Source organism: Phyllopteryx taeniolatus, chromosome 20 (genome assembly GCF_024500385.1).
Source record: "Phyllopteryx taeniolatus isolate TA_2022b chromosome 20, UOR_Ptae_1.2, whole genome shotgun sequence".
Lineage (NCBI taxonomy): Eukaryota > Metazoa > Chordata > Actinopteri > Syngnathiformes > Syngnathidae > Phyllopteryx > Phyllopteryx taeniolatus.
This window is the reverse complement of record NC_084521.1, coordinates 9,567,811-9,584,716: the sequence shown is the minus strand read 5'-3', so window position 1 is coordinate 9,584,716 and position 16,906 is coordinate 9,567,811. Positions and strand designations below refer to the sequence as shown.

At 39.5% G+C, this 16,906-nt stretch overlaps 3 protein-coding genes and 1 non-coding gene across 4 annotated transcripts; all 4 read left to right on the top strand.

Annotated features, from left to right (window-relative positions):
* The first annotated feature begins 261 nt into the window (after window positions 1–261).
* Window positions 262–2,259, top strand: rps20 (ribosomal protein S20). The gene is made up of 4 exons (XM_061758877.1): window positions 262–420; window positions 1,476–1,575; window positions 1,812–1,885; window positions 2,038–2,259. Exons 1-4 carry the CDS (start codon window positions 418–420, stop codon window positions 2,218–2,220), a joined length of 360 nt encoding a protein of 119 aa, XP_061614861.1. The 5' UTR covers window positions 262–417; the 3' UTR covers window positions 2,221–2,259.
* LOC133470597 (small nucleolar RNA U54) lies at window positions 1,680–1,744 on the top strand. Its single transcript, XR_009786027.1, has one exon. It is a non-coding gene; the product is annotated as a small nucleolar RNA U54 (small nucleolar RNA).
* A 1,106-nt stretch (window positions 2,260–3,365) lies between the features above and the next one.
* zgc:56231 (uncharacterized protein LOC406257 homolog) lies at window positions 3,366–11,185 on the top strand. Its single transcript, XM_061758981.1, has 18 exons — window positions 3,366–3,540; window positions 3,651–3,746; window positions 3,821–3,940; window positions 5,050–5,188; window positions 5,249–5,433; window positions 6,006–6,093; window positions 6,520–6,696; window positions 6,787–6,898; window positions 6,979–7,041; window positions 7,423–7,569; window positions 7,658–7,823; window positions 7,924–8,109; window positions 9,040–9,179; window positions 9,258–9,423; window positions 9,532–9,640; window positions 9,790–9,860; window positions 10,568–10,687; window positions 10,788–11,185. Exons 1-18 carry the CDS (start codon window positions 3,511–3,513, stop codon window positions 10,998–11,000), a joined length of 2,328 nt encoding a protein of 775 aa, XP_061614965.1. The 5' UTR covers window positions 3,366–3,510; the 3' UTR covers window positions 11,001–11,185.
* A 1,342-nt stretch (window positions 11,186–12,527) lies between these two features.
* rgs9bp (regulator of G protein signaling 9 binding protein) lies at window positions 12,528–16,776 on the top strand. The gene is made up of 3 exons (XM_061758751.1): window positions 12,528–13,211; window positions 14,581–14,887; window positions 15,306–16,776. Exons 1-3 carry the CDS (start codon window positions 13,116–13,118, stop codon window positions 15,683–15,685), a joined length of 783 nt encoding a protein of 260 aa, XP_061614735.1. The 5' UTR covers window positions 12,528–13,115; the 3' UTR covers window positions 15,686–16,776.
* The last annotated feature ends 130 nt before the right edge of the window (window positions 16,777–16,906 follow it).

Here is a 16,906-nt window from a genome sequence, read left to right as displayed (position 1 = left end):
TTTTGATATTCACTGCTACTAACTTTAATAAATTAATTTAATTATGAAACAGGTATCAGTAATTTCTACGCTACACTTTGTCGAAATGGGATAATTAATTCACACCCCTGCCCGGGTTGAAAAAAATAAGAAAGAAAGAAAGAAAAGAAAAAGACAAAAGTGGAGAGATAACCACAGTTGAGAATGTATGTGTGAGGACAAAGCGCGTTCTAGCTCTTCCGTGCTCTGCCGCTTGATGTCGCTGTCACGGATGGTAAAACACAGAGAAGAAGCAGGAAGACCCGATACATATGCAGGAAACGGGCCCTTGTTAGCCCTCTTTCTTGAAAGCAACGTAACCACGTTGTTGGTGCCTTTTCCTGGCTCACCGCTGTTCGCTTGATTTTCTTCCGAATAAGTCGGTCAGGAATTATTACAATGGTATGTTTATAGCTTAGAAATGTTACTACTGCTTTCACGTGACAAGCGTATGGTGATTCTAATGGCAATATGATACGCTACTCGATAGAAATTAAAGAGTATCTCGGCTAGCCCTCGCATCGTCGCCACATGCACGAATTAGCTGGCTACATCGCTGCATATCGCCAACTCCTAAATTAAGACGGTTAACAGGTCGGAATACTTTCGTTGATTTAGCAGTTAAGGCTAAGCGTAAAAAGTTGGTGTACTGTTTGAATCGTGAAATTGAATCATATTTAAAGTTTTTTTACCTGTTTTATTTCAGTGGTTATATTTTTATTTATTTATTTTGAACTTCAGTACAGTATTGTACAAGTGCGGTCGTCGGGTTACGACGGGCAACCCGGATTTTAACCGAACGCGCCGTAGTCTATTCGTAACCTACGCTAACGCCCTCCATGTTTGTATGTAAAACACTGAGAATCTCCATCCATAAAACAATCAAATTAACTCCCACTAACTAAGCGGAGTAAGCCGCCTCTGTGGCAATGTATTGTTACGCCGCTGCGCAAACTAGTTGGTTCTTCACCGTTGGAAATTTCATGTTTGGGACACTGTAACGTGAGCTACCGCTATCCGCAGGGTTTAAGGACAGAGTCCTGCCACGTATGAAGAAATGGTGGAGTTAATGCACCCTCCAATTTTTATTTTTTTTTAAATTGCCTAAAGATGGTGGCAAAGGACGGCTTTTGTCCAAATTAAGCTCCTCAACTCACCAACAGTTCTTTAGTACCAAGATGTCACCAGAGGGTGCACTTAAACGGCAAATAGGTTTGGGTTTCAGGGAAAGAAATCCACAAATGCTGAACCGCGCTTATGCTTAGTGTTCACTGTATTGAGTTTTGAAAGATGCTCACTTGTTAATTGGTCAATTGCTCAATCTTATCTGAATTATGACAAGGTTTTGATGGCCAAATAGATTTGTGACCGCAAACCAAATTGTAATGATTTGGAATTTCAGATGTAATGGCACAAGATTGATAAAGTTATGCAACTGCTTATTTACGCTCATATAGGCTTTCAAGGACTCTGGGAAGGCACCTGTTGAGACTGAGGTGGCTATTCACCGCATCCGCATTACCCTCACCAGCCGTAATGTCAAGTCTCTGGAGAAAGGTAATGAAACAAGCCTCAGAATCAGTCTTTGTCATTATACAATGTACAATAATATTTGTATGCTGTTGTACATTGTATAAAGATTCTGATTTTGCGTTTCTGATTAGTGGTGAGGATATACATTTGACTGATAACCCTGATGTCTGGAATACGCTATTCTGAGCTATTATTTTGAAGTACCTTGTCAACAGGCTGTTGATTAAATGAGTGTGACAGTAATGTTTTGTCATCTTCAGTCTGTGCTGACTTGATCCGTGGTGCAAAGGAGAAGAACCTGAAGGTGAAGGGACCAGTCCGCATGCCAACCAAGGTACCACCTGTTGCAGTTTTTATGCAAATTGTGCATTTGTTGTTTCTCCCTGGACATTTACTGGCTATGACATTGGGTACACCTGGAAAAACATGAGACTATTGATAGTGCTAGTAGTGCTGGGTTTCACATTTCTCGTCTGTCCTCGTCAGACCCTGCGTATCACCACCAGAAAGACCCCCTGTGGTGAAGGCTCCAAAACTTGGGATCGCTTCCAGATGCGGATCCACAAACGCCTGATTGATCTGCACAGCCCATCTGAAATTGTCAAGCAGATCACCTCCATCAGCATCGAGCCTGGTGTTGAGGTTGAAGTTACCATTGCTGATGCATAAATATGCACTGATGCAATAAAGAATACAAAAGAAAACTGATATGCATTTGTTTTTTTTTAATCAGTGTGGGAAGGAAAAAGCTAACAATGACAGGACTGGCAATAAAATTCTCCATGAGTCACATGATCTGTGGTACCCAACGGGTACTGTAGCCTTATGGTTGTCTTTTAAAAAGGTGAGGCATTGTTGGCTTTCAGGATGAACCTAAAATGCATTGTAAACTTTATAATTTAATTTGAACATGTCTAAACTTTCAACTGTTCAATGTCAGTGCTTTGTAAAACATGCTCTCTCACAAGGAGCTGAATGGTGAGATTCACAGCCAGATAATCATTAATGCGAATGGACAATTTAGTCATCGATTCACATACATACTTTTGGAATGTGGTCAGTACACGCACACCAGCCCAGATTCAAACCCTCAACCTCAGAACTGTGAGACAGATGGGCTAACCACTTGGGCATTGAGTTGCCCAGCAGCAAACTTAATTATACTGTATGGATAGGCTGACATCAGTGTTCCCCAAAGTATGGTATGAGTGCTATGTCAAAGTCGCTAAATTAAACAAAATTTATGTTCGAACCATGAAATTACAGTCAAATCGAATGAAGCTTGTAACTGCATACAGCGTTTAAAAAATACATATAAAATCTAGTAGATTACATTTTTAGTTTTCATGTGCAGTACATTTTCAGTTGTATTTAACTTTTAAATACATTCACATTTAATCATTCTTTAAGACCTTTGCTTTTAAAAAGTCCTTTTTTTGCATATGTGTGATACATTTTGATTAACTTTTTTGTTTGTTTTTACTAGTGTTATTGTGTGAGTGGCTTCCAAAAATATCCTTTTTAGGGAATTCGTTTTTTGATGTATTACTGCTGTATTTTAATGTTGGTCATGAAGGTAATTCAACAGCTAAGTGTTAAGTAGTTTTTGTGGTGGCACTTGGTGTAAAAAAAAAAAAGAAGAGAACTGTCAATATATCAGAATTTAACCAGCAAAAAAACCCTTTTTATTTTGGGGGGGTTACGTTCATACGCTGACCAGTGAGAAAAAGTATTGCTGCAGTGACAGGTTTGGTACTGCCATTGTTAAAGCACAACCCTCAAAGGTGATTGGCTGATTTTTCACTTAACACCAGCTTTGAGTTCAAACTAATTGCCTGCGCCTCCATTGTTTCCCATGCTACCATCGAATCTGTGGAAGCTCTGCCACTGGATCAGTAATTTTAGGAAAGGATTTTGTGTGCCTCTTAAACAAGGAGAACAACCATACAGTCTGGTGACATGGACTTGACTTCTATGTCACCCATACAGGTAATACACCTTTCCCCTCTCTTTTTGTTGTCATTAAACAGGGTTCTTGATATCGTTCTCACCCAGACTTGCCGAGTCCGGTTCTTGTCTGAGTTTGCGTTTCTTTGCAGGCGGAAACATCAGGAGGAGCAGAGCAACACACTATGAAAGTCTATCTCAGAGTCAGACCTCTTTCCAAAGAGGAGCTCTCTGACAAGGAGGATCAGGTAGACTAGTTTTAGCTCGACCAGTTGAATGCGGTCCAATTTGGCATCACTGATTTATTTGCCCACTTTCTCAGGATTGTGTAGTGATAGAAAACGATCAAATGGCGACGCTGCAGGCCCCGAAAGGTTCTGCCACCTTGAAATGCAGTGAAAGGGGTATCGGCACATCTGTACACAAATTCTCATTTTCCAAGGTTAGCAATCTTTCACTTTGCATCACCCTGCAAAAACTGCTGTGAGTGTGACCAGAATATTTCCATAACTTTCACTTTGCAAGCTTTGCAACATTCTTGAGCTGTGCAAAATATGTGCACATACTCACAGACTACAGCATTACTTTGATTATTCTAGTTGTAATTTCTAATTGTGTTGCACTGCACTCCATAGTTACTCCACTAGTTCTATAAGGTATAGTTAAAATGATGAGTGGCCACGCCCTAGTATGGCCTTCTGCTGACCTAAAATCTATCAGAATCGCTGACTTACATTTTACAACCCAAATTTGACTTTTTTTTCCTGTTAAATAGTATTATATTTTCATTAGTTTAGTCTCTTCCTTTTGTAGTGTTTCTACAGATGTTCCAATTTTAACTTTTTTAATAAACAGCCAGTCCAATTTAACATCACATTATTGATTGGTTGGTCAGAGCAACACAAGTTTGACTAGCAAAAATTTCTGCAGCAAGCTACATTTTAATTATATTCATATACAATTAATACCACTGAAAGTATCTATCAAAATGGTAACTGTCTCATTGTAATGTCATTAGTTTTATCTCTTGAATTTGTAAATTGATGGCTTTAAAAAAAACAAAAAAACTTTATTTTTAATCAAATATTGTCACTTAGGTGGAAACCTGTCCAAATTTGTCATCCAATTTTGTATTATTTCACAAATCGATAGTATCGGTTAGTCCACATGTTGGAAAATGACTTGCTATCTTTGATGAAATGTTAGTCGCTCAACAAACACGCTACTTTTTTTTTTCTGAAATGTGACGGTTTTGGAGATTTGAGAGTTCTGCTTGACACTAGCGATATGTTAAGAATGAAATCAAATGCCATAAATGGAAATGCTGAATTGAATTGAATTATTTTTCTGATTATTAGCTTTAGAAGTATTCAATACAATCAAAGCGGGGTTAACTTTACAGTAAAGCTGCATAAAACTGGACATGGATACATTTGTATGTGAATAGTTTTGAATTGAATTTAAATCTTATATTTGCAATTTGCTTTTCTTTATGCATTGCTCAAAGAGAGTAGCTATTGTTTTATTATTGCTCTCAACTTGCATTTTTAGATTTTTGGACCAGAGACAACCCAAGCTGAGCTCTATGATCAAACTGTCAGCAGCCAAATGTCTGATTTCCTGGATGGAAAGAATGTGCTGATCTTCAGCTATGGCGTCACCAATGCTGGAAAAACATTCACAATCCAAGGTACATTTTTAATTAGGCCATTATTCAGAAGTGAAATTAAAGTCTCAATAATTCTATCAGGAACTTCAAAAGAGCCAGGAATATTGCCTCGAGTGTTGGATGCCACCTTTCAGTACATCTCAGGGCGCCAGTATGAGGGCATGGATGTGAAGCCCTACCTCAGGAATGATGCACGTTGTCTGGATATTGACCAAGTCAAGCAGGAGAAAAGTGCGAAAGCTGCCATTTTTGCATCATTTAAAGAGGTGCGATGATTTCACAAGTATAGATTGCTGCTTATTAAAACTTTTGAGACAGGGTGGGGACATGTTGCGAGAGTGTCAAATGCATTTTTTTCTTTTTGTCACGTGCCACATTGTAGTTATGGTTTCCCAGAGAGGGCTGCTATGACTGAAATCATGTAAAGTAGATTAGTCAATTTTATTTGTATAATGCAAATTCACAACACTTTAGCTCAAGGCACTTTACACATTGAGCAGGTCAAGAACCACACTCATACATTGCATGTATACAAGATAACTGAACCACACACGAGCAAGCACTTAGGGATGGAGACAAGGGCAATGGAGGGATGAGAGAACAATGGGTACAACAGCTGGATCAAAACCAGCAATAATCCCAGGATGACAGCAGCAACGATACTGGGTCGCTCTCTAGGCACAACATGGTGGTTGTCCACGGCTACTCGAGACCTGGCTAAATGGGGAGATTTTTTTTATTTGCTGCAGCCTAATGCCTTTACATTTAAAAGTACAAATCATTGTGACCCTGCTGCTCTGTCCACCTTTTTCTATAACCTCTGTTTTTTCCCCTGAAGGAATGTGATCCCCTTAGAACCAGCAATGGGTCAGACTCCTTGCCCTGTTCTGGGCCTGATCGCTCCTCTTCCTCTGACTGTCAATCGGGTAACTCTCAGAAAACGCATTCCAACATGTACAATATGAGATCTAAGTACTAGTTTGGTGGCGTTTTAACACTGGATGCCCTGCCTGACACAACCCATCCTTTTTCTTTTTTTTTTTTTTTTTTTTTTAAATCTGGTATTAGGGCAGTGGAGTGGTCGATGCCATCTGCATGAAAGACAGCAGCATACAGTATACCACTACATCACCAGTGCTAAAAGTTGAAGCAAGAAACCAAAATATTTATACCCCTCTGTATTATGCTGTGCATTTCTGTACCACTACAAGGAAAACTATTGTATATCTCTAGGACAGTCAGTCAGATACAGCGCTTGCCAGAATCTCATTAAACTATTCGTGTCTAGTAAAGTGGTTGGTGAAACATTAAGTTGTTGCCACTATTTGAGTTTAACTCTCTTGGTTCTCTAGTGCCTTCAAGCAGTCTGACAGATGAAGGGAGCACCCAGTTTGCTTTGTGGGTTGCATTCTTTGAAATCTACAACGAGTACATCTACGATCTCCTTCAACCGTCCTTCTGCTCCAAGTCCAAGAAACGCACTGCTCTTCGCATTTGTGACGACGGCGCTGGCAACGCTTATGTCAAAGGTTGCGAGGATGACCTCTCACCTTTGTACAGCCATAAAAACATTGAAATTTTTTTTTTGGTTGGTTTCATAATTAAACTACCATTTTCAGATCTTCGATGGATTAACATCCAGAGTTTGTCTGAAGCCAGCAAGCTACTGCAATTTGGCAACAAAAACCGAAGTGCTGCGGCCACCAAGATGAACCAGTCCTCCAGCAGAAGGCAAAAATTCCACTCTTCCCAATCACTCTAACATTTTCTCTTTTCATGTTTTTAAAATGAGACTACAACTCCACCTACAGCCACAGCATATTTACCATGAAGCTGCTGAAGATGAAGTGCAACACAGTTAAAAGGATCTCAGAGTAAGTCTTGCTGGGTTTTCTTCCAATTTATTATTGGAATAGATTAAGTTTAATAAGGTTTATGATACCATACAATTGAAATTTTTTTTAAAAACGTTGCTAGCAAACTGGGCTAAGTAGTTGGTGGTACCTTGACTTGACAATTTACTTATCAAATCAATGAGTGAACATTTTTCCAAAAAAGAACAGTCCAGAAATAAAAAAATTTTGTAATTTTTTTTAGGCTGGCTTGATCAAAATCTAGGGTGAGCAAGCATAGTGTTAGGGGAGCACTGCCCCCCCCACCCCTCACCAGAACTGCCACTGATTGATCCTGAAGGAAATTGTTGTAACCACTTCCCGCAATTGCAGTTACAAAACGTTATCCTATGTGGTCCTCAGGTTTTCTCTATGCGACTTGGCTGGCTCCGAAAGATGCAACAAAACCAAAACCTTTGGGGAGAGGCTAAAGGAAGCAGGAAATATTAACAACTCTCTCCTCATTCTGGGGAAGTGCATCAATGCCCTGCGCAACAATCAGACTGACAGGTACAATCTGTTGTTATCAGTATGACAGTTGGAATTTTGCAGCCAGTGGGGATTATTAGCGCAGTTCAACAGTTCTTCATCCAATCAGAATGAAGAGCAGCTACATCCCTTTTCGAGAGAGCAAGCTCACCAAGCTCTTCCAGGCAGTTTTCTGTGGCAAAGGAAGAGCTTCAATGATTGTCAACATTAACCAGTGTGCTTCTACATATGATGAGACACTTCATGTCATGAAGTTCTCTGCTGTAGCCAAACGGGTAAATCTGAAAATTACATCGTCTTTGAGGCAGTGCTATGAACCACTTGTTAAAATTCAAATAAATAAATACATTTGCGGACCTATTACGTCATCTTCAGGTGGTGCAGGTGATCCCAGACAAGCCTCTGCAATCACTGTCTCAGTGTCTGGTGGCGCCGAATGGCAAATCTCTTGTGAGGAATGGTGTGATCGACCGGCAGGCCTTGGAGAGCTATTTGTCAGAAGATGAGCTGCTGAATGAGGACGACGACGACGACGCCGACATGACGTTACTGACACAGAACGTAACTCAATTTTACATTCGTCTCCAGTCGCAGTCCAGCAGACATGCTCTTTATGGGACGTTTAGACTTTGTATGTATTACTCTAGTGTAGTTTGATGCATTTTGGTCTGGGATACATTAAAAAAACAAATATTCTGAAACTGCCTTCAAACTTTCTAGGTTTACTTGCAGACATGGCAAATGTACTCATTCGTAAGTAGAAGTATAGATCATTGTTGGAGGGGGGCAAAGGTTTGGGAAGAGTAGAAGTGTATGGATTCAACACCTTTTTCAATAGAAGTACAGACACTCAAAGGTACTTAACAAAAGTAAAAATGTATTTTTCCTGTCAATTTGTAATGCCCGTTTTTAGAACTTTGTAGAATGGAAACCTTCTGCACACAAAATATTTTCTGCTCTTAACTGTCATAGTGCTTGTACTAAGAAGGAAAAAAAGAAATCACTGGATGTGTTATCAAAATGTGTTCCCATAGCTTTATTAACGTTGTGAACTGACTAACTAAATTCATAACTGAAAAAAAAAAGAATGCAGACCATCGATAGAATGTTTGAATGCCAGAAGCTTGTAGTTTTTAGGCTGCTAAAGACAATGCATTCGCCATTAATCAATCTAAGTTTAATTAAATAAAGCCACGGGTGGGGAAGATCTTTGCGACATCTTCTCAATCGAGCTCAACTGCAGCAGATTTTGTCTTTTTAATGTTGCCCATATACAGTGTGTATCAAATGTAGAGAGTAAAACTAAAAGGTTGTCAGTAAAATAAATCTGCTTGAGTACAGTAAGTTTGTAGGTGACTAGGTGAGAGGTCAAGTAATGACTTGTTTCTCTTGTATGCGCTATCATTCACAGAAATGTAATTGAGCTTGATTTAAGTGTTTTAATGTCCTTGACTGATTTATACCATATGTATATCCTTGTTGGGTTGCCAGGAGCTACTTGACACGATTGAAAGCCTCCGAACAAAACTGCTGGCTGCGCGAAGACGAAATGTGGAGCAGGAGTTGGAGATCCGTAAGGAAATGGGCGACGCCATGTTACAGCAGATCATGGAAAGCGAGGAACTCCGCAGGTTTAGAACCATTGCCAGAACGTTTAGATCGTTTCACCAAAGGTCTGACGTGAGAGTACGTGTCTTTTGAATGTTTAGCCAACAGGTTGAAGAGCTGAAGGAGTGCTACCAAGAAAAACTGGAGAACACTTTTGAGATGTATAAGGACGCTATAAAAGAGCATGCTTACAAGAGTGCCTTGAGCAACCTAGAAGATGACTATGTGCCTCTTGACGAGTTCACTGCAGAGCAAGAGAAAGTCGAGGTTAAGATTCCAATGGTCATAAGATACTGTCGACAGACAGTGGTGAATTATGAAATTCCTTTTGGGTTGAATGAATTGATTTTAAATATAGTTCTAACTTGTGTGTAGGTCCTCAAGCGACAGCTTTCACAGTTGACATCTGGTACCAGTGTGTGCACAGTTGCGACTGTGGAAGTATCCCGTCAGTGTCGACCATTAAAAGACTTTGAAGCTGCAGGTTTGTAACCTTTTTATAGGAAACATCCTATGTAAGGAATACATGAACAAGACTAGACAATGTCCCTTTCCGGGGAGCTGTGACTTCTTTTTTAAAATGTTCAAAATCACAGTTTTTGTTGTTGATGACCCCCCCCCCCCCCCCCACAGGGGAGGAACGTTTAAAACGTCTCTACAAGGAGAAAAGTGCCATAGAACGGATGTGTGAGGACAAGCAACAGGTAAAGGGGGAAAACAATGTTTTCAGGGTGAGGAGTGATTTGAAGATGCTTAGATTGCAGTAGCTTATCTGTAAGGACCTGGGCTGCAAGCAGAGGGTCCTGCTGCGCACAAGAGTTTACACGCCAATCAATCATATCAATGAAAAATTTGTCATCCATTTACTTGAGCATCTCATTTCTTATCAGTCTTTTGGACTTTTTGTCCTCTCCACTTCTAGCAGTTTTAAGGCTTAAGATGCTTTATGACTAGCCTTTATTTTTACTATATCATGGGATTACAGGCTTCTCCCATGCAAGTCTTAGAATTTAAGAACCATGAAATGGTTGGCACTGTATTAGTCCCTTTACTCGACCAATCTGCCTCAAATTTCAAGTATAAGGTTTGGATTTCAAAGACGGGAGTCTTGGAGATTATAAATCATACCTGGTGGTGGTGCTATTGTTTTTCTTTTCTTTTTTTTTTATATAAAGCAAATGACAAATTTATATTTGAAGAGAGGTCAATTGTGTTGCAATTCAATGCTCTACTGATAACCAGTTTGAGATCTTTAGTGTCAGATATTCTGGTTTTATGTGAATGGCAAAACCATGTTTGCTAGATTGTTTGACATTTACAGTGTTTGCCACCTTTTCGTCATCTACTAAACACCGTCACCTGTGCTTTACAGTTTCAGTTCAGTCTGATCAATCAAATGTTTTGCTCTTAGTTGATATTGTCCATGGAGAGACGACTGATTGAACTTAGTGAAACTCTTCAGAAGGTTCGAGACAGCTTCTTGGAGAAATCCGCTGAACTTGAGGTCCTTCAGGTGAAGAGCCAAGATCAGGTGAGGTGAAACACCCCCAGACTTAAAGGGCAAATGGAGTCGCGTCATAATGATAAATATAAGAAAATACTCTGACCATGTTTTTCCTGTTTCCATTAAGATGAAATCAATGCAGGAAATTATATCCCAGTCCTTGGAAAAGGACAAGGAAATAGCTTCCTTAAAGGCAGAAATCTCCAAGTTCACTCCAAGGACACCTGTGCAGGTCAAAACCAAGAAAAGTTTTCTCGCCAACATCAAGGAAGCGGTTAAATCTCCTCATAAGACCGGAAGCCGGAAACTCAGGAGTACTGCTAGGACCCCAAACCACTGACTAGAACAGCATGTTATTAACCTGTATGATTTTTAACAATTTAAAATTGTAATTTTTTTTTAACACAAACATTTTAAAATGCCTTTAAGCTTAAGGTATTTGACTTGTAAATGTGATGCATGTTCCTGTTTTATGTTGCTCTGGTATAGTGTTTATGCAATAAAATGATTGCTATTTTATCACAATGTGAAGAATAAGACTACAAGATTCTTATTAGAGCTGTACAATTACAGTTCAGCCTCTTTGTATTTGCTTTGTAGCAATATTCCAAAACTGCAGTTTAGTTTTTTTTCTTCTCCATTCCTTCATTCACTGAAAGCTTATTAGACAGGCACTTGTACATTGCAATAGAAACATCACGCCAGGGAGTTCATGCTTGGTGCACCGCACTTTAAACCAACATGGTCAAATGAGGATGTCCATTAAATGCAGCCTGAGGGAGAAGTCACAAAAGGCCTTGAGAGAAAAAAAGAAATGTAAAAAAACAGAGGTTCCTTAAGTGCAACTCCCTTTTCTGTAATTGCAACAAGGCCAGATGCTGTGCAAAAAAAAAAATAATAATCATAACTGAATACAGTAAGATATTTAATCCAGTAAGGTTTGATAATTTCTTCAAAAAGTGCATTGGTGTACTGGCTAGTAGGTAATTAGAATAGCGTTTCTCTCATTGCCATGGCAATCCTGGACTGTGTTACAGTAAGTGTTCTTCAGCATTTAACTCCTTTAGCATGGATTGCTAATTTGTAAAATTGGCAGCATACTTAAACCAGAAATGCTCCGTTGTTACTTTACTGATACCAAAATGAACTCCTTTAAGTACAGACACACAGCCTTCTATCAGTGTATATCCTTTGATTCTGTACATACTGTATCTCTCTGTCAGTCTCCTCGAAGCTTATGGACCACCTTTGCCATGCTAGTGGTCTTTCTCTTGGGGATTTTTTTATTTTGAGCGATGCCATTTCTAAAAGCACCCTCTGACCTTTAGGACTTCATTCTTATGATTTTCTACTCTTTGTTTTGAGATTCCCCCATGACCCTTCAAGGACCAACTGCTCCATGTTTTTGCTGGAACCTGTGCAAATGTGGTGGAAATACAGACAATTCCCACAACTTTCAAACTCCCCTGTGAACAGTCTGTGTTTCCACCATTTGCCTTCAGCTATTGGCAGAAACATGCATCTGTTGGTGTTTGAAGGTTCATGGGGGAAACTCGAAACAGTTAAAGAAACTAATTCATGGATAGACGTGTGTGTGTGTGTATATATATATATATATATATGACAGTGGGGTATTACCACTGATTGCATAATGCTCACATTTATGGCATATGTACAGTTCCTATGTAAAATTCATTTGGACAGGTCAGATTTGACCCAGAAGCACCTGTACAAAACAATGAAATTTAAAAATTTAATTTTTCTGTATTGTGGGTCACTTTAGCAACATTCATCACATTTCAGGTTACAAAAATGACATTTAGGGTATTTTTAATGACGTCACATCTCAACGCGTCAAACCTGACAAGTATGTGAGAGTTTGAATTGCACCATACATTGTTGAAGAGGTGGAAAATTACTTCAAATCATAATGTTTTCTTACATATATTCTGTTACTTTAGATTTGAACTATATTTGCATTCATTTCTTAAGCATATTGTTTTCAAGTTGAGTGAAAGAGAGATAGCCAGAGTGGAGGCAAAGAGCGCAGCCTCCCCTCAGTGAAAGGACAGTTGTGGCGGAGACGGGCAGCTGCTTTTGTCTCCGCTCTCAGTGACAGTTAATGAGATTACATGTCGGCTTTATCCTGCGTCGGTGCAAAGGGGTCAATCACAGGATTAGTATCTTGCTAAAGTTACATCATTTTATTAGCCTCTCTCTTGGCTCTCATCACATTTCTAATATTTTGTCACCCTCCAAAGCATACTTAGAGGTCTATGGATGGCGTGAATCGGGTATTGGGCTGGGATATGGTCATGCATAGCTCTGCTGCCTTGGACCTGAAGCCTGTTTGGACCTGAGTGAAGCATCTTTTGAGGAAAGAGAAGCAGCCTACACAGTGAAGGGCGGCCAGCCAGGACAGAATCTTGTGCCCGATTTTTGGCAAGTCATCCTCATGCCACTTGTAAATAACAAAGTAGAAGATAACTGCACACTTGGAACAAACAAGGCTTTGACCGATGGCAAAGCGCTGGTGGATTCTTTGATTAAGGTAAGCTTAATTTTATCATCGTTATATTAACTGTTTCAATTTCGATTAATTGCTAACCTTAAACTTTTGGATCACACTGTACCTATGACAAAATATTTAAGGGTTAGAAAACTACTAAAAATTAGTATCAACTCTCTAAAGCTATACCAACAAATAGGAAATTTGGTTTTTCAAAGTGAAAAAAATGAAACATTTCCCTTCACTCATGTATATTGTCAAACTAAATAAGTACCAACAGTAAGTACAATACAAGCAAGTTCATCCCTGTGGCTAAAACAGCACTCTCACTGAATAGAATTTCTTGCTCCGCTGCATCTTTGTGCTCATTCAAATATCTAGGTTGCACTGCATTTGAGCCTTAGTCGTGTGTTAATGTCTTAACCTACATTCACATTTGGACCATTTTTGCACAATAGATAATATGATGCTTTTATAAGCGAAGGTAACTAATATTTGCCTGGGATTAATATTGTACAGTTTATCAACCAATAGGCAACAACGCACATCTGTCTCTCTCCGTCTTGTATCTTATGCAGACTGTGGATGGTCTGGAAAAACTTGTAAGGAGAAAGCCCACACGAGTACTTGTACTGTATCTAGATTTGTAAAAAGGTGATATGCTTTGGCCCTTGAACCCAGTCTAGTGTTTTCAGGAAGACGAGACATTACATCCCCATGAAATCCTAATAAAATATAGAAACAGAGATTATTTATTACTATAGTTAAATACAAAATGCATTTGTAATTTTTTCCATTCATTTTCATGCATTTCCATATTTTCTAAGGTTTGAAATGTTGATTACATTGAGCTCCCACATATACGCTCTTCGGCATTGACAAATTCATCAATTTGAGTTTTTTGTTTTTTTTTTAACCTCCATTGAAAAACTCACCTATTTCCTTTTTTGTGCTCGGGCTAAAACAATAAGTGTACTGTATTATATTATAGTTGTGAGTTGTAGTTGAGGAGCTTCATTTAGACCAAAGTAGTGCTTTGCCACCATCTTTTAGCATTTTGGTGCGAAGAAACTGTTCAAGTGAGTTGAAGAGTTTCTTTAGCCAAAGGTGCTGCTTTGCTGCCATCTTGTGGCATCTATAGACAATTATAAACCTTTTTTGGGGTGTCAAGATTTTTGCATTTCAATGAGTGACCTACTGTATAAGGACTAGTTAAATTAATACCACTGACAGATTCAAAACTGAATACCTTTAAATTGAATACGCAGGATTTAAAAAAAATATATAATGGATCTCCATAAATCCAATAAGCGGTAGCACTTTTAAGCCATCTTCATGTGTGTTCGGTTCCAATTGTTGTGACCTTCTGAGTGTAATAATTTCTTTACATCATTTATTTGACCTGGTACAGGTAGTGGCATGCTATCGACATCTAGCTTCATGTGTCGGCGGCTGCACTGACAGCTTGCAGCTGAGAGATGAGTTGAGGCAAACAAGAGAGAGGGCCCGGAAGTTGGCCACGGCCATCTGTCAACATCTCACCTCGCATCTTCGGGACAAAAGCCTCCCCGTGGAGCAGCGCAAGGAGATGGAGCTCCTCTGGGTGGCCTTCTCTTCCAGCCTGGAACTCCTCCACATTGACATGTGCAAAGTTTACAACATGGGAGACATCTTTACTCTTGCGGAGTCGCCTAGTTTGGTGCAAACTGGCCTGCAAGGTAAAACAATTTCAATCCATTTTCAATGTGTATTTGAAAAGGTTAATTTTCAATTTGGTAATAAAATATCTTGTCGATAGTTCCTTCGAGGCAAGCTCTTACTATGTTGAAGTGAGTTGAGGAGCTTTCTATATACACAAGTAGTGCTTTGCCACCATCTTGTGGCATCTACTGTAGGTGGCAAGGAACTGTGTGAAAGTGAGTTGAGGGGCTTCATTTAGATAAAAGTAGGGGTTTGTTGCCATCTTGTGGCATCTATAGGCAATCATAAACCTTTTTTGGGGGTGTGAGTTACTTGCAGAGTTTCGCTTTTCGTGCCAGGCCTCACTCCCTATCTCCCACAAATAGTGGGAGAACACTGTATATTCTTTTGGCATGATTTGGGCAGAAATGTCACTTGTCATTGTTGCCCACAAAGGAGGAAGCAGTGAAGTGGCTGTTCGAGCCCTCAGCCTAACAGACCTTAACCGGGCTCTGAACACCAACCTCCTCGATGGCCTTGAGATCCAGGAGCACAAGACCATGGAGCAGGAGATCAGACAAATTGACCGCATGATCGATGACATGGAAACGAAGGTGAACGTGTTGCGCTGGATGGTGGAGCCTCACGGGCCGCGGAACGGCGACCCACTCGGCAGCACTGACAGCGCCTCCCTGGCCCTGCTCTCTGTGGACGAGGAGCAGCTCGCTGGACAGCGGCCTGCAGGCCAGCGCAGTCACATTGTGGCGCTTTTATTGCTGTGTGCGGTCATTTTGGTGGCAACCACTTTATCTGTCTGTATCTTCTTCTTCTCATGAGCAAAACCTTAATACATTTCACAATTTTGTCAATACCTGTGAACCTCAATCACAGAGGTGGGTAGAGTAAATAAGTACTAACTCAAATAAGAGTGTTACTTTAGAATATGACTCAAGTAAAAGTAAATAGTAGTCCTCCAAATAATTACTTAGTGAAAAAAAATACTCACGTACTGAGTAACTTGTAACTTCTGATTTATGTTTTTTAAATAGCGCATGAATGTCAAATAGACAAAATTATCAAATGGGATTATGCCCAGCAAAATCACTTAAAAAAAAAAAAAAAAAAACATTTCAGTACAAGAACAAACTAAGGCAGATTCAGCCACAATAAATGGTTTTACATTCTTTCTTTACACAAAACAGCACAATAGACTCACTAGGCAGAGATTATTAATTATAACTCTAAATAGTTTGATTATATTGAACTTGGGTTGATTTACCCTCATGAATCAGCAATGCTGACATATGTTTATAATTAAAAAAAACAAAAACAATGGGAGTTCTGACGACTTACAATCCATCTTTATCTTCAATTCTGTGCGTATACTGTATAGCGAAAACCTCCTTCTCCCTTTTCCTTTTTAATCCGCACAACACTTTCTACAGTGAGCATTACAAACGCAGAGCGAGACAGCCTCTTGTATGTTTCTCTAGCGCCAAGTGGAATTCTTGTAGGTTGAAATGCAGACACAGATGGCAGCGCATGATGTCGCTGATCTAGACCGAGCTAGATAGCAAGAAGATAACTCTATTGTTAGGTTTGTGGCACAATTGCAAGACACTTCATTACATGACATCAGCGATACACTATAACATAATCAAATAGCCCACACATCAGACACTGACAGAAATAATGTAACATACCTCACACACTACAATGCACTATGCACCCTTGAGGATGATCAGGCTGGACATCTAGCTTATTTCACTTGATTTAAGGCTTTTATGAAATAATTTGGATCAAGGTTTGTTCAGGAGGGATGGGCAAAAGCAACGCCTAGATAGCAGTAGTTTCAAATAAGATGCCCGAGGACGTGTATAGCCATATACAATGTCATTTGGCTTTCTCACCGCTCCGTCATTATAAATGTGTTTAGTGCTCAGTAGTGTTATCGCATGTAACATGCTGGAACTGTTTTTTTCTGATGGTCTTTTTCTCTGACTCAAAAGCATTTCCAAACCAGCAAATAATACAGCAAGTTAAAATACTTAAAAAGC

Excerpts from the sequence above, each read along its gene's own strand:
- rps20 (XM_061758877.1), top strand. Across the intron at positions 1,576-1,811 it reads TGTCAAGTCTCTGGAGAAAG|TCTGTGCTGACTTGATCCGT; the intron begins GTAATGAAACAA and ends TGTCATCTTCAG. Across the intron at positions 1,886-2,037 it reads CAGTCCGCATGCCAACCAAG|ACCCTGCGTATCACCACCAG; the intron begins GTACCACCTGTT and ends TGTCCTCGTCAG.
- zgc:56231 (XM_061758981.1), top strand. The coding sequence starts at position 3,511 with ATGGACTTGACTTCTATGTCACCCATACAG. Across the intron at positions 3,541-3,650 it reads CTTCTATGTCACCCATACAG|GCGGAAACATCAGGAGGAGC; the intron begins GTAATACACCTT and ends GTTTCTTTGCAG. Across the intron at positions 9,180-9,257 it reads GAAAGCGAGGAACTCCGCAG|CCAACAGGTTGAAGAGCTGA; the intron begins GTTTAGAACCAT and ends TTGAATGTTTAG.
- rgs9bp (XM_061758751.1), top strand. The coding sequence starts at position 13,116 with ATGCCACTTGTAAATAACAAAGTAGAAGATAACTGCACACTTGGAACA. Across the intron at positions 13,212-14,580 it reads TGGTGGATTCTTTGATTAAG|GTAGTGGCATGCTATCGACA; the intron begins GTAAGCTTAATT and ends GACCTGGTACAG. Across the intron at positions 14,888-15,305 it reads GGTGCAAACTGGCCTGCAAG|GAGGAAGCAGTGAAGTGGCT; the intron begins GTAAAACAATTT and ends TTGCCCACAAAG.